The following is a 21,815-nucleotide window of genomic DNA, read 5'->3' on the forward strand; positions in this document are numbered from 1 at the left end:
ACTTTTAAAAAATCGGCTTGAGATTACACGTTTCTTTTTAGTAACTTAAGGCGAGACACTGCAGGTGAATAGGGAAAAAATTTATATTTACAGATTTCAATTTGAAGCTTTTACTGTAGATCACTGACTGGCATAAATGTGAGGAAAAAATACATTGCAAGTTTTCTGTCATTTTATCTTTTCATATAAGAACAAGGTGTTTTATGGCTAAAAATGCCCCCAAATTTCCCATCTTTTCGGCGACGAAAACTGAATAATGGATAGAGCTACATTCAAATGTATGGATTCATTTTATTGGTGAATGAGTTTCCAAGACTTTCTCAGAGGGGATTTTGGATTTCTTGTTTAGTTTTAAAATAAGCTGTTTTTTTAGTGGAAAAATGTGAAAAAAAATTATGTTTGCCTTATTTTTTGACATTCAAAACTCAATAAATGGAGTTTAGGGATTAAATAATAAAAAATCCCTCTGAAAAAACCTTCCAAATATTGTTCAGTCCAAGGCTGGAAAGTTTGAAGTCTTTAGGTCCGACTGACGTGGACATAGTGTCGCCACAATGATGGAAAAATGTGGTTTGAGAAAAAGGCCCTTGAAATTGTGTTCTCCCATATAAGTCTATGGGGGAACATTGAATCAGCGCAATATTTAAACATGTTATTGTGAAGATTAGGTATATTTTCTGTTTCCGGGTGAAAGCTTGTCTGTTCAGAGACCAATTTGGCCCAAAACCTGAAAAATGAAAAAATTGAGTTTTGCCTGTAGTGTCTCCCCTTAAGAACTTATCTGAATTTGAAATATCCCGATATTTGCGATATGGTCTAATTCTATATCTCATTCATAAATATATTGATATATCTTAAATATCTATATATCGCCCAGCCATAGATCATAGCTTTGAATGCATCTGTACTATAAATGAACGAATACTAGGGAAAGATTTTTTTTTTTTAATTAAAAAGTGGGCTCCTCCCACTGAGATCTCTTTTATTTTAATGGAGCATTTTGGTGCATTTTAACAGACCAATAGGCTCATATTTTTTTCCCCGGTGTCAACTCAATGAAAATGGCTCAGACCTTGTTTAGAACTGGTTTAGATCCAGATTAGTATAGTCTTGGTTTAGTCTTAGTTTAGTCCTGGTTTAGTCCTGGATTAGACCTGGTTTAGTCCTGGTTTAGTCCTGGTTTAGTCCTGGTTTAGTCCTGGTTTAGTCTTGGTTTAGACCTGGTTTAGACCTGGTTTAGTCTTGGGTAAAAAGTCATCTGATAAAGCTTTACATGTGAGGGAGTTTGCAAAGAGAGAGGGGACTCATTTGACCGCCCGCACTGAACATGCATTTCTCTCCTTATGCCCAGGGGCCCTTGAACCTGCTGGGCCCCTGGGTTTAGCCCCCGCATAACTCCGGCCTTGCGACCAGCCCGCACATGCAGAGGCGGGTGGTGCTCAGGAGGGCTGGGACAGATGTGGAGCAGGTCGTCCTGTGAGGGTCGAACAAACTGACTGAGGGGCTTCGAGTTCCAGAAATATATTGTGATGCCGTTAAAACTGAGGACGCAAACATATCAAAGTGAGGTTGTAATGCACCCTTTTGCTCGAAGGTGCACTGTCGCTGTGTTGTTGGGCAAGACACTTCACTCTCCTTGCCTCCGGAGTCTGAGTACACTGGTGTGTGACTGGGTGACTGGTTCCTGTGAGGGCCTAAAGCAGGAAGAAAGGCTCTATATAAATGCAACCATTTTTCATCACTGCAATATTCTCAATTCTCCAAACATTTTAGGCTGGGACGGTTTCTTGAAAACAAACCGACTGATATATTTTAAATGTTTTTTTGTTCAGCTAATGGTGATGTTGTGTATTTATGCTCCTGACAGTGTAAAGCAGGGTCGGCAAGTTTGCGTCGTGGAGGCCGATTTTCATCATGGCCAAAACACCCAAGGGCCGAACCTCAACATTGTTGCCAAAGTAAAGAACTATTTTCTGCAAATGCCAATGTTTTATCAGTGGTTCCCAAGTGTCAGGGCTTTGGGACCTCGGACGACAAGCCAAGGACCCAAATAAAACTAATTCAGTCATATATTGTATAAAATATTGTATTTTCCACACACGTTTTTGTTGAACAAGCAGTAGATTTCCTATTAAGACTGAAATTAAAAATCAAAACTAAATCAAAACTACCCAATAACATTGTAACAGACACAGTTAATGTTTCCGTGCAGCTTCAGATGGAAAATATTAAATAAAAGTTCCCTATAGATACAGACGGCATCTCGTCATAGAAGGGGGCGTGGCCTCGCCGAGGGGGAAAATAGAATCGTTTGGGAAACACAATATTTCACTCTTTTTAGCCATTTTCTGGTGGAATATGAACTTATTTATCACATAAATACAGTCAAGTGTAAATCGGGCCCATATGGATATTTTCTCACAGCAGATTGTTCAGTAGAAGTGAAAAAACGGCAGTTGTAGCTAGCGCTAGCTAACCGTTAGCATTAGCCCGATGCTAACATGTAGCATCAAGTTAGCATTCTCCGTTATTCATGTATTTATGGGCTGTTGAACCACTTTGCTCCTCCCCATGTCTTTGTATCTTTATTTAGTAGAAACTATATTCATATTTCAGAGTTTGTTACAGTAGTTTTTGAATAATTAGAGAAAGATTACATTTTTCAAAATTGTTTTCCCCCTTAACTGTTTTCAAACATGACCACATATGGGCAATTCCAGAGATGCCGTCTGTATCTATAGACTCGCGACCCACTGAAAATGGTTCCGTGACCCACTTTAGGGTCCCGACCCACCAGTACAGAATCACTGATTATCATTATGACCAAGCGGGATGTTTTGACAGGACATTTTTAAAATACTGACACCATTTCTCACATTTTAAGAGAACTTTACCAGGTATTTGCACAATAATGTTTCACATAACCATCTTGGGGGCCAGAGGTTCTGTGCTGGAGGGCCGGATTTGGCCCCCGGGCCTGACGTTGCCTACCCCAGGTGTAATGTATGTTCTCATGTGCACCTGCCCTCACCTGCCACTTATTATTCATACTTAAAGGGGCTAGATGCAAGTTAGCCATTTTATACTGCAGGTTCTATATTAAGCTCGTGCATGACGGCGCTTCGGACCCGAATTAACAACTTTTCGAGTGACAGTGCAGGATTTTAGAGGCAGTTGTGGTGAACAGGTCTGGGCTCATTCTACACATTAGGACATTGTCGAAACATGTGGGGAAAGAAAATACCTAATTTGAACATTTTTAAACTCTGTATAGTCCCTTTAAAGGGGGGGTATTATGCAAAATTGACTTTTTCAAGCTTTACATCATGTTATTATGTCACTCCCTCATTAAAAACATGCCTGAAGTGTTGCCTTGGCACATTCATGTATTTTTGAGTAATCTGTAAAAACTCTGATGGCGGCCATTTTAGGGATAGGTTTGCCTGAGTCCTCCTAGGAACGCCCCCACCTCCTGGAGACACCTCCGAGCTTTCGTCACCAGCCGAGTAACCAACCACTGCTCCTCAGCAGAACCCCCTCCCCACTGATGCCACAGACAGCGTGTGGAGGGGGCGTGTCTGAAAGGGTCAGAGGTTCTTAAAGAGACAGAGGCCTATTTCAAGACATTCACTACAGCCATTTTGAGAGAGACATTTTATACAAGGCAGTTATTATAATTTACTGCATTTACAGACCAACAGAAGGTTTGGTCATCATTGTAGTGTGATATAGACTGGGGCTATGTGATTGAAAAAAACATAATACCCCCTCTTTAACACAATGCTCATTCTGACACAACCATTAAGAAACAGATGAAAACTTGATTAATCGCACAAGGCCGTCAGAAGCAAGACACAAGCCAATCAATGACCACACTGGTCACAAACACAAACAGTAGCATCAACAACACAGATGATAAAATAACCAGCTCTTACCTTCAGTAGAGTCTCCTCTTTCCTGATGAGTGGGACCTCCTGAAGAGCATCTCCCTCCATTCCTCTTTGAATTCACGACTGAGGTCATTCTTAAAGTGGGGGTATTATGCTTTTTTCAATCACATAGCACCAGTCTATATCACACTACAATGATGACCAAACCTTCTGTTGGTCTGTAAATGCAGTAAATAATAATAACTGCCTTGTATAAAATGTCTCTCTCAAAATGGCTGTAGTGAATGTCTTGAAATAGGCCTCTGTCTCTTTAAAGGAATAGGCCACCATTTTTACATACTAAAATATGTTCTTACCTCACTTTAGACGTGTTAATATATCCCCGTCTGGTCTTTGTCCGCGCGCTCTGTCACGCAAACGGAGACACATACGCAGCCTCTCCCACATGTCATATAGCTCCAAAAAAGCTCACGATAGAAGCTACCAAGCTCTTCCACGTGTTCCCTATTTAAATAAAGTTACGTGAAGTGTTTTCATGCGAAGTATATTTACCCAGAAATGTAGCATGTCGATTTTATAAGCAAATAAAAAGGGGGACTATATTGTGAGGCGTAATGATACGAGGAGTAAAACGTCCGCGCAGTAACTCCTAAAGGTTATTGACGGAAGTGAGCGGGGGGAAGTCTTTAGGAGTTACTGCGCGGACGCTGTGCTCCTCGTATCATTACGCCTCACAATATAGTCCCCCTTTTTATTTGCTTATAAAATCGACATGCTACATTTCTGGGTAAATATACTTTGCATGAAAACACTTCACGTAACTTTATTTAAATAGGGAACACGTGGAAGAGCTTGGTAGCTTCTATCGTGAGCTTTTTCGGAGTTATGTGACATGTGGGAGAGGCTGCGTATGTGCTCCGTTTGCCTGGCAGAGCGCACGGACAAAGACCAGACGGGGATATATTAACTCGACTAAAGTGAGCTAAGAACATATCTTAGTATGTAAAAACGGTGGCCTATTCCTTTAAGAACCTCTGACTCTTTCCGACACGCCCCCTCCACACGCTGTCTGTGGCATCAGTGGGGAGGGGGTTCTGCTGAGGAGCAGTGGTTGGTTACTCGGCTGGTGACGAAAGCTCGGAGGCGTCTCCAGGAGGAGGGGGCGTTCCTAGGAGGACTCAGGCAAACCTATCCCTAAAATGGCCGCCATCAGAGTTTTTACAGATTACTCAAAAATACGTGAATGTGCCAAGGCAACTCTTCAGGCATGTTTTTAATGAGGGAATGACATAATAACATGATGGAAAGCTTGAAAAAGTCGATCTTGCATAACACCTCCCCTTTAAATGCCTCTGTGGCCGCAGGCGGGAATGTCCATTTTGAACAGAAAATATGGCATCCCTAAGACTATCACATACTCACTTTAATCCATATATCCAGGGTCCATCCAGGGTTTGATCGGCAAAGATATATGTCAATACATCCTTTCACTGCAAAAAGTATCTCTTGAAATAATGAATCTTTCTTGAAATAAGTAAATTTGAGAGTGACATTATCGTTACTAAAAAAAAGAACAGGCGTGTCCAGAGTAGGTTAGAAAGAGCTCCTTCTTCACAACTTTCGGAGCAAATAAGAAAGAACACACTGCAAAAAGTGTTTAACTAGATCAGTATAAACATCTCAATGTGAGCATAATAATCCAAATTTTAGTTGTTTTGACTGGTTAAGAAGTTCTTGGGCATTTGTCCGAGATTATTTCACTTGTTCTGAGATGTTTCTGACTCGTTTCGATACATTTCGTCCTTATTTCAGGTCATTTTCTTTGCCAATGGTGTAAGAAAATTGGTCTTATCTCATTGGCAATTTTACTTTCTTATTTCAAGCGAGATTTACCCTAGAACTGGTCTGAAATGTCCTCAAACAAGCAAAGCAAACTTGGTCCGATCAGGAAAAGTGACTAAATTAGCAAAAAAACGCTCAAAACAAGAGACATTTCCTCAATTCAAGTCATTTAAGCCAATGCTTGATATTTACTTTTTGTAGTGTAAAAAGCTGTTTTACAAATGAAAATCAGGCCGTATGCATAGAATGAAGACATTACATTACAGACGTCGAGCACTTCCGATCTCGCCTCAGAAATGCTGAGCTGGATCTGATCTGCTTCTCCGCTTGGCTTGAATGAGGCGGGAGACGGGAGTGAACAGTGTGATCGTGTCCGGGCTGAGAACAGCAGCCGTCTGTCAGCTCTCGGTGTGAAGTCTCCCAGGTTTTTCCGCAGCTGAAGTGAGGAAACACGTGTATTCTTAGGGAAAGGCGGTGATGTCATTCTGTCCTTATGTAACAAAACAATCTTAAAGCAATGAACTGAAACACCTGGACTGACACGAGAAGGACCACACATGGGGAGACTGGGTCAGGACGGTGCAGGTTCATGTCAGCTCTGACTTTAAGTGAGTGTCTGTAAGTTTAAATGTTTAACAAATGAAAAAGATTACGTATGATTGATGGCCTGGATCTGCATAAGTACTATTAAATAATTGCTAAAAGTCCATTGCTTGGTTATGGTGCTTTTATTCGTACAACAAAATTTGTCCTCTGCATTTGACCTATTCTTCTATGCTGTCAGCGTTTTTAATTTTTTCCTAGGATGGAAAAGCCCACATTTGTATATCAACTCCCTGATTGGTCAGATTCGTGCTCAGGCCTGAAACACACCTTTTGTAAACTCCACTATCCTTAGGGTTAGGGCGAAGGTAAGTTTAGGGCCTTCACCACCCTTAAAGGAACAGGCCACAGTTCTTCCATACTGAGATATGTTCTTACCTGAGCTTAGACGAGTTGATACGTACCTGTCTGTCTTGGCAGCTTCCAACTTCACCCCCGTTTGGAGCTATAGGAATACATTGGGAGAGGCACACACAAAGACCAGACAGGTACCCACCAACTCGTCTAAGCTCAGGTAAGAACATATCTCAGTATGGAAGAACTGTGGCCTGTTCCTTTAAAGGGGGGGGTATTATGCAAAATTTACTTTTTCAAGCTTTACATCATGTTATTATGTCATTCCCTCATTAAAAACATGCCTGAAGTGTTGCCTTGGCACATTCACGTATTTTTGAGTAATCTGTAAAAACTCTGATGGCGGCCATTTTAGGGACAGGTTTGCCTGAGTCCTCCTAGGAACGCCCCCACCTCCTGGAGACGCCTCCGAGCTTTCGTCACCAGCCGAGTAACCAACCACTGCTCCTCAGCAGAACCCCCTCCCCACTGATGCCACAGACAGCGTGTGGAGGGGGCGTGTCGGAAAGGCTCAGAGGTTCTTAAAGAGACAGAGGCCTATTTCAAGACATTCACTACAGCCATTTTGAGAGAGACATTTTATACAAGGCAGTTATTCTAATTTACTGCATTTACAGACCAACAGAAGGTTTGGTCATCATTGTATATGGTTAGTTTGGATTAGTACAATAGCATTGTCTTATGGAAGTGAAGTGGTTGGAGCTCCACTTATTCATCCATCCATCTTCTTCCACTTTTCCAATGTTGGGTCGTGGGGGCAGATGTTGGAGCTGCCCAAATGACATTGCACCAGCCCCTATAGCTCCTCCTGCATGTGGTGGGCTTCTGAACCGCTCTTTGTCTGACCCGTCACCTCGGACCTGTTTGTCCTGGGAGACCCTACAGGGGCACGAAGCCCCCGACAACAGAGCTCCAGGATCATTCAGGCTCAAACCCCTCCACCACGTTAAGGTGGCGGCTCCAGAAGGGCTCCATTTATCATTGGCTGCTATTGCCGGAGACTGGTCAATCAGGGAGCGACTGACCTTTCCCATCCCGGGGGGAAAAAGGAGCAGTGGGCGCCCGGGGACACATCTGTAGTGAAGCCAGGCTGGTGGGCAGAATCACCTGGCTGGAGGAATAACCTCATAGTGCATGATTTTGGTTGATGGGGAAACAAGGGGAGCGAAACATCAGAAACTCCTGCACAACCTGGGACACGAGACCTTCTTGCTCGGCCACTGAGCCGCTGAAAACAATAATAATTATCATAATTATCATGATATGCATTTTATTTATGTTGTACTTTACATCTCCAGGAAATCTCACTGATCTCTTTGACCAATGAGGCGAGCTTTTCCTGTGAACCGGCCAATCAGGAGGGGAGCTTGTTTACTTATTTCTTTCTCTCTCCTCATCCTCATATCCCAATATAGGAGGGGCTCTCATGTCCAATCAGGAGGAGGGGTGACATTTGTTTTTTCTCTCTCTCTCCTCATTATGCAATCTTACAGACTATCACTTTAAGCATGTCCACCACCACATTAACCTCTTAACTCCCGCCTGAACCGAGAGGATCTTTTTCCTCACGTCATCAGATTTTTTTTTCTATAATTTTTTTGTTTCAACTCATTTTGTAACTTTTTTGTCACATTTTTATCACATTTTTTGTCATTTTTTGTCACATTTTTGTCACATTTTTAGTCACATTTTTTTTCATTTGTTGTCACATTTTTGTCATTTTTTCGTCATTTTTTAAATAAATTTTTTGTCAAATTTTTATCAAATTTTTTTCATTTTTTCATCATTTTTTTGTCATTTTTTTTATCACATTTTTATCACATTTTTGTCACATTTTTTGTCACATTTTTGTCAATTTTTTATCACATTTTTATCACATTTTTTGTCATTTTTTGTCATTTTTTGTCACATTTTTGTCACATTTTTTGTCACATTTTTTGTCACATTTTTGTCATTTTTTTGTCATTTTTGTCATTTTTTGTCACATTTTTGTCAAATTTTTATCACATTGTTTGTCACATTTTTGTCACATTTTTATCACATTGTTTGTCACATTTTTGTCACATTTTTGTCACATTTTTTGTCACATTTTTGTCATTTTTTTGTCATTTTTGTCATTTTTGGTCACATTTTTGTCAAATTTTTATCACATTATTATCACATTTTTTGTCATTTTTTTGTCACATTTTCGTCCATTTTCTATCAATTTCTTGTGACATTTTTGCCACTTTTTCATCAATTTTTCGTCACTTTTTTGTCAATGTTTTCTCGCCTTTTTGTCACATTTCCATCATTGTTTTCGTCTCAGTTTTGTTGCTATTTTCTCACCTTTTTTCCAGAAGCTTTAGGACTGGGGGTAAAGCCAAACTGGAGAAAATGTGCTCGGTTCAGGTGGGAGTTAAGGGGTTAATGACCTTACAGGGCAAATTAAAGATATATTTTTGTATCCGTGCCCCGTTCTCCGTTAACCCCCCTCCCTCCTCTCTTTCTCTCTGCTGTATCTGACAAACTGTACTTTTGCTCTTTCCCTGAAGGTCACGGCTGACAATCACCGCAGCATCACCGCCATCCTCTGCTCTGATTGGCCGAGACCTGCGCACAAACCCCGCCCCCACGTCCAAGTTTCTCAAATCTTCAGACATAAATTACGCATCGACCCTCAGTACATTTTGTCACTTTTTTTTGGAGACACATTCCAGTGACACCGCCTCCTCTCACGCGCGGTGACGGTGAGGAAACGGGGGGTGTTCCAGCGCCCTCTCGCGGCCGCCGGCCCGTCAGCGCAGCCTGCGGAGGAGGGTGAGTCCCCGAGTCTGCCTGGTAACCCGTTCTTGCTGACTGGCTTTATCGATGGGGGGAAAAAAGGCATTAGTAATCACAGAGACGGGATAAAAGCTGCGGGAGACGAGCTGCGGGTTAGAAAACGCGCACGTGTCACTGCCAGCGCGTGATTAATAACGGGGTTTTAACGGGGAAATGTAAATGTGGAGGAGTTTTACGCACGCGGCCAGAGCTGGACACGCTTCTCTCCACAGTCTGAGTAAAAAATAATGGCCTTTTGCTTTTAAGAGGAGCTGGAGTTGGCGGTTTATGCTTTTCATTGTCGTGCGTCAAACAGCGGAATATTTGACGTCATCATGTTTGTGGGATGAGCGTAGAACACACGGGGAGAGTGGGGGAAGTTTAGACTCTTTTTTTTTGCTTTGGTGGTTGTTGTGTTACTCAATACTCAAGTAAGAGTAACGTTACATTTAAATAATTTTACTCAAGTACAAGTAAAAGTTTAAAAAAAAAAGTACTTGAAGGAAATGTGGAAACTTAGTAGGACAAAACAACTGAGTATAAAGAAACCTCTGATTTATGTTTCTGTTGTGACATAAATAATGACAAATAAAACTGAAAATAATGTGAAAACCCTGATCTTTTCAAATAAAATGCCATAAAAAATATATATATCGGGATAAGAAGTGTCACAAAACATGATCAACAGATTAAAGCAGAACTAAATAACTTGTTTACCTTAATAAATCCTTCCCGTAGTCCCTGTGGGGGTGATACAAGTGTTTATGGGATGATTTGAGGGTCTTTCATCTCCCCCTGGTGTCTCTTGCCAGAAAACCACAATTGCAACTTGGCTGCCACCGACCCGGAGTCACCAATACACACTAATGGAATCACGAAGAAGAAGCTAACAGGCTAACGGGCAAAGCTAACTGCGGGCTAGCACCTCTTAAACAGTATTTACAGCTAAGTTTGAGTGAAAAAATGATCTCCATTGTGTAATAGAGTTCGGAAATGTGACGTCACATCGCTAAGCATTATGGGATTAGCAGCAATTGTAAATTAATGGAGATTTTAAAAGTTAAAATACTGGAGTTATTGTTCACATTAAAACACTTGGACACCACAGTGAGTTAGATGTATTTACCAGCAGTAACTCAGCAGCTAACGGAGCTGTTCCATGGCTTTTTTTCTCCACTTTTTATACTGTTTTTAGCTAATTTTAGTCTATGGAAATGTATGCTAACAGCTGCAAAGATGGTGGATCTCCATGGTAACTGTGGACTTTCCCGAACTCTATTGGATGAACAATATCCCTCTGTCCCTTTGTTTTTTCTGTCAGCGTAGTATTTACTCTCAGGGATAATTCATGAGTAAAAAAATTGCAACTTGCTACGACACCTGCAGTTGGGCTTATGGCCTCTAGAGGCAAGAGTTAAAGGTGTCGTTCTTGTGCCAGATTCTTTATCCAGATGATAGAAAACCAACAAAAACCCATTAACAGATGTATTTTGCTTTTGGGGGGAGAGAGCGCTGAGTGACACTCTCCGACCCGAAGCTCTCCTCTCAGGCTCGTTGCAATAGTCGTCCATTAGGAGCAGCTAACATGATGTTTTCTGCTGATATGTTGTTGTTTTAGAGCCTGACCGTTTCTGGGACAGCATGTGCAGTCACTTAAACCCAATCCAGTTTGACTGGATCAATCGACTCTGTCGGGTTTACATGGGTTTGGGTGATCCTGTTCTGGTGTGAATAGGTGAGAGATTCGACTTTACCTTCGTCACGTAATCGCAGTCATTGAGCCATGGTGTGAGGTCAGAGGTCAGGGTGCTCCGCCCCATTTACACAATATTGACAACTGATGAATCATTTGGGCATTTTTATCCACCAAACTGATTAAAATAATAGGGAATCCCTATCGCCCCTCCTCGAGCAGCCACCAACGTGGAGGAGGGGTTTGATCACCCGAATGGTCCTGGAGCTCTGCTGTCGAGGCCTCGTGCCCCTGTAGGGTCTCCCAGGGCAAAGAGAGAGTTATGAGAGACCAACAGGCCCGGCTAGAATCGTGAGGCCGTCCTTCTGTGGACCCGTCAAGGCCGTGGGAACCCAGGGAGCTGAGGGCGCTGCAGCACCCCCTGGTTGATAGTTTGTGAACTGCAGGCAATATTAACCCCTTAACTCCCACCTGAACCGAGCACATTTTCTCCAGCTTTACCCCAGTCCAAAAGCTTCTGGAAAAAAGGTGTGAAAATAGCAACAAAACTGAGACGGAAACAATGATGGCAATGTGACGAAAAAGTGATAAAAAATTTAGAAAAAAATGACAAAAATGGACAAAAAAGTGATAAAAATTTGACGAAAAATTGAGAAAAAATGGACGAAAAAGTGATAAAAATTTGACAAAAAAATACGAATAATTTGACAAAAAAAGTGACAAAAATGTCACGAAAATTTGACAGAAATGAGATGACTGCCCAACAAAAAAAAAATGATGAAAAAAAATCTGATGTGAGGAAAAAGATCCATTTAGTTTTGTAGGTCTTTCAAATGAGGCCAAATCCTGGCCTACAGGATTTGGGTAAAGCTGAACTGGAGAAAATGCTCTCGGTTTAGGCGGGAGTTAAGGTCTGGGATCCGTCATCTGCAGGAGGAGCCATAGCTCCAATAGCTGCACACACAACCCTGCAACGGACAAGTGGAAGAGAATGGATGAATGGAATCCCAATCATCATCAGAAAAACACTTGAATGTAGCCACTTAATTTTATTTTGTGTTTTAATCTTAATTTTTTCCATGATGACTCGCCTGACCTCTCGTCACTGATTCCAAAAGCTCCAATAGCTTTCTCCTGTCAGAGATATTTTGGTGTATAACTATCAAATCAGATTCTTTTGCTGCAGTTCATATCTGTCTGCAAAAAAAGCCTTCTTCAGTTAAATTTATTCCCCGTTTATTCCCATTAATTACTGTGAAAAATTCCCCAAAGTTTGCAGCCCTCTGACCCACTGCACTCTCTGACCTGAGAGTATGAGACCGCTGATAAATGACCTCTGACCCCGGTCCCAACAGGGCAGAAGAAGAAGCAGAGGCCACGCGTGTACTCTAATATACTTCATTTATTTCTCTAGAACAGGTGCGTCGATATTATATTACTCTTATATTAAATATTAAAAACATGGAGTAAAAATGAGCAGGTTGTATTTACACAGCAGCAGAAGCAGAGTCCGAGCAGAAAGACACCGTTGTGCTTGAACTGAAGTCGATTCGGACGGAGAGAGACAAGGGACAAACGGCAAACTGTGTAAAATCCAACAATAAAACACAGGAGAGACTTTTTAACCGTGTTCTGAGTCAAAAACAGACCTGGAGCTTAGGTTGGTCCACCTGTTTTCTTCCGTACACTTTTAAGACGAGCCGGGTCGGATGCCAGGGTTGCCAGGTCTCAGCAGCCAGAATCACCCAAAAGTATTTGAAAAAACGGCCAAATCTGAGGATGTACAATGTTTTATACGAGTTTAAAAAGCCCATGTGCTCCTGCAATGATACAAAACACACATTTCTCCCTCTCGCATCGAAAAAAAGCAGTTCTCAGAGACTTGAAGTTTAAATAAAGTTTGAAAAAAAGAAAGAAAAAAGAAGCCTATTTTATATTGAAAACAGATTGGCCAAAAAAAGTACCCAGTTTTACTTACTTTGACCATGTTTTGTGGTGTTTATCATTTCATTTCCTTATTGGACACTGACAGGAAGTGACATACGCAGAGGCAAACATTTTAAATGTTGCCATGGCAGCGGGACAGTAGCGCTCGTGCTTCACAGCTCGAAGGTCCCGGGTTCGATTCCCACCAGGACGGGGCCTTTCTGTGTGGAGTTTGCATGTTCTCCCCGTGTCTGCGAAGGTTTCCTCCAGGTACTCCGGTTTCTCCTACCACTAAAACATGTACAATAGGTGAATCCTCCAGTCAGGTGTTTCTGACCATCAGCCTGGCTCCACATCATGGAGATGGGTCCCCGGTCGAGGGATGGGTTAAATGCAGAAGACAAATTTCATTGTACAGTTCATGCACAATGACAAATAAACAATGGCCGCTCTGCTTTTTGTAGTACTTCCTTTTAGCCATTAGTCTCCCATTGGAAAGCATTGCACTTTAGACCTTGGTGCCTAATTTTTGGGACTTGATACAGCTGGATATTCCTCCTGTGATAACGCTGGGTAGACTACAATAAAAGGCACCAGGCTGGTTTTTGTAAGAAACATTTTAGAAATCTCGCACTAATGAGGGTCGGACTGTTAGCATCGGAGCTGCGCGAGCTACACGTCACACAAGGGCGGAGTCTACAGTGAAGATCCCGCCCTTATGCCCTTTTTAGGAACATGTTTCATCAGAGCTGGAGAGGAGGAGTCTGTAAATCCGCCATGATTTCCCCCTCGAACATGGTCATTGTGGTAAACGGGGAGGAGTGAGGAGGAGGAGTCTATTTATATATACAGTCTATGCCAGGGGTAGGCAAGTTTTGTTGGCGAAGGGCCGATTTTCTTTATTGTAGATTGACCGAGGGCCGAAGCCACTGATTATTAGGCCAAAGTCAAGCACAACACTGGAAAAATGACCATCTTAAATGAGATAATGACTTAAAATTGCTTGAATTAAAGTTCTTCTATGTTGAATTTGAGTCGGTTTGAACTAATCCAAGATACAAATGCCATAGCGCCAATGGAACAAGAATAAAAAAGAGAATAACTTCTACTAGAGGTTTTATCTCTTCGATTTAATCTGTTAATTCAAGTAGATTTATGTCGTTTCTTCCCTAAAACTATTCTTGTCCCAGTGCTCTTCTTTCAAATGCCAGTGTTGTACATAATATATGACCTAATTGGGTGTATTGACAGTATTTCTCCTTTTTTTTCTCTCCCATTTAACTCATCTCGAGGGCCAGAGGGGCTGTGCTGGAGGGCCGGATTTGGCCCCCGGCCCTGACGTTGCCTACCCCTGGTCTATGCAAATAAAGCAACAAACAAACAAACATTATGCTAATGAGAAATGAGTGTCTTCAAACTCTCAGAAACTTTGCCTTCATGATGTCATCAACTTAAATGACTCTTTCTCCCATCTTTTCTTTAATAAATTGTTGGGTCACTGAAGTAAAAAGCCGCTGTGGACCTGGCAACCCCCGCCTGACCCAGCACAGGTGTTGGGCGTGGGCTGGACTGACTCCCTGGTGAACAGTGAGGTCATTTAGAACAGTTTTATTCTGCACAGACTCAGGGACGGGGGACGGGTTTTTGTAATCAAGTTTCTGCCACGAGAATCATAATATGGGGATCTTCGAAACCAGCGCCGTTTCGAAAATCCAGGGCCAAAGAATGAATGACTCCAGGTGTGTTTTTGAGGTTAAAAAAAAAAAGTCTTTAGATCTTTTACGCTCATTATTCGCTTTAAACCCAGTGGAAGCCTTCGGGGTGGACAGCTGGTTTTGGCTAACACTTTAGCCGCGGATACACAATATGACGTGAATGCATTTTCTAGCACCTTTTTGAGTTGGTAAAAGGAGCAAACCAGACAAAATCAACGTCCTGAACTTCCCGCAGCCGAGGCTTTGTCCACGATGACGCCCTGAGGCAACGTTGCAAAATACGGGAACATTTTCTTTGCGTTTGAAAGTGTTGTTTGTTTGATATGACTGTTGCATCATATTAAAAAGGTTTATACACTGCGTTCCAAATTATTATGCAAATGACAACTCATCGTTTCAATATCGGTTGAGGTCAGAGAGGATGGGGTCCACATCATGAGTACCAAGAAAGTGGTCAGTCAGAAACTTCACATATTTTAAAGGGGTCGACCAGCTCTCTCCCCATGATTCTGGCCCAGAACGTGACTCCGCCCCCTCCTTACTGACGTCACAGCCTTGTTGGGACATGGTGGCCATTCATCAACCATCCACTACTCCATCCATCTGACCATCCAGGGCTACACGGCCTCATCAGTGAACAAGACTGTTTGAAAATGAGTCTTCATGTACACTGCAAAAAGTAATGAACTAGATCAGTATAAACATCTCAATTTGAGCACAATAATCCACATTTTAGCTGTTTTGAGTAGTTAAGAAGTTCTTGGGCATTTGTCCTAGATTATTTCACTTGTTCTGAGATGTTTCTGACTCGTTTCGATACATTTCGTCCTTATTTCAGGTTATTTTCTTTGCCAATGGGGCAAGAAAATTGGTCTTATCTCATTGGCAATTTTACTTTCTTATTTCAAGCGAGATTTACCTTAGAACTGGTCTGAAATGTCCTCAAACAAGCAAAGTAAACTTGGTCCGATCAGGAAAAGTGTCTAAATGAGTGAAAACCACTCAAAACAAGAGACCTTTCCTCAATTCAAGTCATTTAAGCCAATGCTTGATATTCACTTTTTGCAGTGTATTTCTGAGCCACTGCAGCCGTTTCTGTTCATCAGCTTCAATGAACAGTTTAGGGGAGGCCCGGATAGAAGGTTTATGCACAACTGCAGCCTCTGGAGGGTCCTACACCTTGATGTTCGGGAGACTCCAGAGGCACCAGCAGCTTCAAATACCTGTTTGCTGCTTTGTAGCATCTGTTCTCTTAATCTGATGTGTTTGTCTGGCAGAAACCTGCACAAATCTACGATGATTACGCTTAATCTTTCATGAAATATCGAAGGTTTTCATACCTAGACCAAGGCATTCAACTATTTCACGCTTTTCATCAGCAGAGAGATCCTTTTTCTTTCCCATATTGCTTGAAAATTATGGTCTGCTTGATAAAGTGGCACGCCCTTTTTCAGTAGTTTTTTCCTTAACTGGGCTTAACCTGAAAACTAATCATCCCAGGTCTCTGAGATTAATGTCAGTGATTCAAAAAGCCCTGAGACACGATACCCTCCATGAGTTTTTTGTTTTTGTTACCTTTTTGACATAAAAATACAATTTGCATAATAATTTGGAACGCAGTGTAGTAACTGGGGCATTTATCTTCAGTTAATGTGGACACAGCCTCGCCCCAAAACAAACACGTGTCCCATGAGTTGCACAAAAGTCACTACGTTGCACTACGGACCTAGAGTAAACCATGCACAGGTGAAAGCTTCTACCCGCCGCTCCTCACGAGGGGAATCATCATCATCGCTCCATCCAGAGAGTCGTCCGCACTTCTGTCCGTTTTCTGTCCGTGACGCCGCTCTGAAGCGAAGTAAGGTCGTTTTTCTACTGAAGATATAGGCAAAGGGTGATCCGCGCTGACACGAGAGAAACTGTGGCACGATTCAGAACGTTTCACACGGAGAAAAGCAACACTATGCCACGCTGCGACGCTCGGATGTCGTTTCTGAATCACTTGGGGACATAGTGTTGCTTTTACAAAAACATTTAAAAGAACAAACTGTGATATACTTTATACCAGAGAACTTTAAAACACTGAAACTGAAGCCCTGCCACTGCAAAGTAAATCATTATTTCCACAGGAGTTAAAAGGAATTCACTTCAGAAAGTACTTTTTCTGTTTTTATCTGTTAGACGTCTGCACTGTTTCCATCTGTTGCTCACATCGCATTTTCCAAACGTGAAAGTAGAGGATATTGAATTAAAATCTCCAGTTCAAACTAGTTTCTCGCTCTCTCAGAACAAAGTGCATATCCGGATAGTTCACGTGAGTTCATAGGTGACTTTTAGAGGCCATGATTAATATGTTTTCATGGGTTAATCCTAAACAGATTAGTAACACCTTATTAAAACTTAAAGCTGGGGTACCTGATTTTTCCTGTTCAAACAGTGACAAACTTGTTTCTAGCTCTCACAGTCCCTCCCATGTAATTATATGCACACTTCACACCCATATGCAGCATTGAGTGGTGACAAAGTGAAGCAGGACGGCCACCCCCAAGATTAATTCCACTAATTTAGATTGGACTTCTATCATCCATTGCTTAATACAACTTTAGGTGAAGACAATACAACAAGGTCTGTGTTTTGCTGTGTTTACATTGTACTCTGAGGTGGCAAAAACAAATGTATTCGACAACACCAAAAAATCAGGTACCACAGCTTTAAAAAGTGCCCCTTAATATAAAGCGATACCTAATAAATGATAAGGTGGTCGGGTCTGTTGGCGCAGACGTGTGCTGTCGCACTTCTGCTGGTCGACTCAAGGGCAGTTGTGCACTCAGGGCCGGCCCTGGGCATAGGCAACCCAGGCGGCTGCCTAGGGCTCCATCTGCTTGAGGAGGTGCCAAATTGCGCTTTAATTTTTGAAGCCCATGAAGTCCATGATCCAGCCACGTACATCATCGACAATGGACTCAAGGTCTTTTCTGATCCAAACTAGAAATTTTAAAGCTTGAAATTTCTGTAATTTCGACCCCTTCCTGGTCCCTCCAAGGGGAAAATTTGTAAATTTGCTTCAGAAATAGAGATTCCTCCTCCAACATAACCGTTGTGCACACGGTTCGTGATTGTGATTCGTTCAGTTTTGCCTCGGGCGCCAAATTGGTTACGGTAGCGCAGCAGTTCAGCTTCACAGCTCGAACGTACTGGGTTCGATTCCCACCAGGACCTTTCTGTGAGGAGTTTGCATGTTCTCCCCGTGTCTGTGTACGTTTCCCCTACCACTAAAAACATGTGCAATAGGTGAATCCTCCGGCCAGGTGATTCTGACCATCAGCCTGGCTCCACATCATGGAGATGGGTCCCCGGGCGCGGGCAATATTTTCCTTAAATATTAGTATTTATTAAGAACATGTTAAGAAAAATGTGTGTAATTTAGAACATGTTACTTAAATCAAGCAACATTTAAGCAAAATACCCGACAATTTTTCACTAAATAAGAATGTTTTCCTTAAATTACTCCATTTTCTGAGGACATTTTGCTTAATTCTAGCTATTTATTTGCTTACATTTGGTGTTTCTTTCTTGTTTTATGATAAGAAAAATATTCCAGAAATAAGAATTCTTAGCAAGAACAAAATGCTTGCCCCATTGGCAGAATTTTTTCCTTAAAACAAGACAAAATGTTTTATTTTAAGATTTTTTTCCTTGTTTTTAGTATGGTACTTTTTGCAGTTGCTCATCACCACCGAGTGAATGAAACATGTGGTTGTGAAGCGCTTTGGGCGACTTGTGTTATTAAATTAAGATTTCACGTCTCTTTCATCCGACTGAAACCAGTAAAATACTTCAGCCCTAACACGCAAATAACCAGCTAAACGTCTGAATTCCTTGTATCTCCTGTAGATAATCCTTTTGCGGTTCAGAAACACTAAAGGTGTGAGTCGAGAGTCTGCTGTAAACATTCGCTGCTCTAGGCCTCTGGTTCGGACTGGTCGGTGGCGATGTTTCCGTTGGGTTCGCCCGCCGCGGGAGTCTCTTGTTTGTCGGGCTCCTGTACGGTGATGGTGGGGTCTCCGGGGGTGTTGGTGCAGGTGGCGAGCCCGCTGTCGGGGGCCTGTGTCTGGGGCAGCTGCGTGAGGAGGGCGGGCTCCTCGTCCAGGCGGCTGGAGATGGACCAGTACAGATGGGCGTCCAACCGGGCGGCGGCTAAAGCCAGCTCCCGCGCCGAGGCCGCGGGAGTGGCCACCTGCAACACAACCACCTTTAGCCAGCTGGAAGCTCATGTTTATGTAAACTCCACTACATTGTCCATGTGCTTTGTTCACTCTAAAAGCCTAATCATGCACACTCCAGAACAGTAGGTGGCGCTGTGTGGATGTACCGCCAAATGCCACTGACGCTCACAACAAGAAAGAAGATTTGTTCCCATCTTTTCGACGTTGAAGGGAAGTTGGGTCATATTTTTTGCATACACTTTTTTAAACCATTCTATACCTGTCAACCATGGAGTCCCTCAAGGCTCGGTGCTTGGTCCCCTTGTGTTTATCCTGTACATGCTTCCCCTTGGACTTATCATTCATAATCACGGACTACCATAGTTACGCAGACAACGCACAACTATACCTCAGCACCAGATCCATCACTCCTGCCACAGTATCTACAAAAACAAACTGCCTCTCTGCTATAAAATCCTGGATGAACGCCAACTTCCTTAAAGGGATATTTCAGGATTTTTGACATAGGGCCTCATTTCCTCGTTATCCAGAGTGTTGCTGATTTCTGGAGATATTTTTTTTTTGTAATTCATGCAGTTCTTATGTTTGAAGATAACGTGATGCTAGGCTAGTGCAAGGCTAGCACATTTCTATGGTATCAGCTAGCCTGCATTAAAAAGAGTCTGACCCGCTCAGAGCACTTGAGGCAAATCACTTTATAACACTAGACTAACCATATAAATGTCTGTGTCGATAGAGTAATTTTTGGAATAAAACTGACCTTGCATCACATGAATGATCGCATTTTGAGGGACTATTTTCTAGCAGATCACTCCACCGCAGCGTAGCTTTTACAACCACGAACCTGATGCTGCTCAAATATAAGTTCTTTTAAATGCAAAATGGTTTAAATCACTCTATGGACACAGACATTTATCATTAGTCTGGTGTTATAAGTGATTTGCCTCAGGTGCTCTGTGGAGCGGGTCAGACTGTTTTTAATGCAGGCTAGCTGATACCATAGAAATGCACTAACCTTGCATTAGCCTAGCGCCACGAAACTCTTCAAACAGAAGAACTGCATGAATTACAAAAAAAATATCTCCAGAAATCAACAACACTCTGGATAACTAGGAAATGAGGCCCTTTGTCAAAAATCCTGAACAATCCCTTTAAAGGAATAGGCCACCGTTTTTACATACAAAAAGAACATACATAAAGACTTCCCCCGCTCACTTCCGTCAATAACCTTTAGGAGTTACTGCGCGGACGTTTTACTCCTCGTATCATTACGCCTCACAATATAGTTCCCCTTTTTATCTGCTTATAAAATCGACACGTTACATTTCTGTGTAAATATACTCCGCATGAAAACACTTCACCTAACTTTATTTAAATAGGGAACACGTGGAAGAGCTTGGTAGCTTCTATCGTGAGCTTTTTTGGAGCTATGTGACATGTGGGAGAGGCTGCGTATGTGCTCAGTTTGCCTGGCAGAGCGCACGGACAAAGACCAGACGGGGATATATTAACTTGGCTAAAGTGAGGTAAGAGCATATTTCAGTATGTAAAAACGGTGGCCTATTCCTTTAAGGAGTGAAATAAAGAGACACTCATCCTGGAGGAACTGTGATTTCTACGACTGTTTCTCTCGTGATGTGCAGACCATGTTAGGTTTATTTACCTCGAAGGTGTGGTGGAAGGCGCCGTAGTCCACGTCGAAGAAGCCCTCGGCCAGAGACATCATGGGGCTGAAGCGATGTCCCCACATCACCTCCTCCGCCAGGTACGAGCTCCGCGCCTGACACGTCATGCCTGTGAGGGAACGCAACAGCAAAACTAAATACAAACGAAGAGAAGAGAAGGCACTGGAAACGCGAGAACTTCAGTGACACAGTTTGAAAGAGCCTCGTATCATTTAAATTCACTGCTGAAGGAACAGGTCTGTGTTCTGCTCGTGTAGGAGAAGAAACATGAAGCAGCACAATATGATTAAACAACATGAATGTAAGGTTGGCCAAATCAACATTATACTTTGTCGACTGAAACTAGACAAAAAACAATTATTTTCTTTCTATCCACTGTTGCAATTGGTTGATGGATCCATGGTTTTATTCCATGCACTGAATAGATTACGGTACACTGGTCCCTCACTATAACGTGGTTCACCTTTCGCGCCCTCGCTGTTTCGCAGATTTATTTTTTAATACTATTTTGCAGCTTTTTTTGCAGCGTGTAAATGCTTTACGCGCATTGTGTTCTGCGTCCTGATTGGCTAGTCGCAAAGTGAGCTTCCTGTCGCTGCAGAGAGTTTGTCTGAGTCTCAGTGTCAGCGCACACAGAGCAACACAGGCCGGGCATGAGCGGGTCCGACCCCGCCTTTTACAGGACTTTCCCTGCACTTTTCCACGGAAATAAACACCGCTCGCATCAGCTAAACACTCGCCTCCTGTCTTAGCTCGTAGCTACGATTGGAAAAATCACACAGGGACACAAGGCAGAAGAGAGAACCCGTGTGAACTAGTTTAATTAAATGTACCCCTGGACCCCAGGGAGAATACTGACCGTTCTAATGGGGATCCTTGCAATAAACAAACAAACTAGTGAGAAAAGGGTATGAAGTGTGTGGTGAGGGGTTTTACTGCCTCAAAACATATACAATAATTGTAAAGCAAAATAAAGCTACTTTGCAGATTGCGGATACTTTGCAGACTCTATTACGGTCAGTGTCATTTTTAGTGTCACTCTCTGCATAGAGGTTCTGCTATAGATCTGTTGTGTTTGT

The 21,815-nt window shown here is 42.3% G+C and overlaps 1 protein-coding gene and 1 long non-coding RNA gene across 2 annotated transcripts in view; one reads left to right on the forward strand and one right to left on the reverse strand.

Annotated features, from left to right (window-relative positions):
- The window catches only part of LOC306966348, a 235,599-nt gene that overhangs the window by 66,090 nt on the left and 147,694 nt on the right, over positions 1-21,815 (forward strand). The gene's annotated exons all lie outside the window — the stretch shown is intronic.
- Positions 18,680-21,815, reverse strand: part of kcnj9 (potassium inwardly rectifying channel subfamily J member 9) — a 46,192-nt gene continuing 43,056 nt past the window's right edge. The window contains exons 8-9 of the mRNA XM_079561030.1: positions 20,715-20,845; positions 18,680-19,062 (exon numbers count right to left, since the gene is read on the reverse strand). Of these exons, the coding sequence (XP_079417156.1) occupies positions 18,787-19,062; positions 20,715-20,845 (407 nt within the window). The 3' untranslated portion in view covers positions 18,680-18,786. The remainder of the gene's footprint in view (positions 19,063-20,714; positions 20,846-21,815) is intronic.

This window comes from Gobius niger (genome assembly GCF_951799975.1).
Source record: "Gobius niger genome assembly, chromosome: 8".
Classification (NCBI taxonomy): domain Eukaryota; kingdom Metazoa; phylum Chordata; class Actinopteri; order Gobiiformes; family Gobiidae; genus Gobius; species Gobius niger.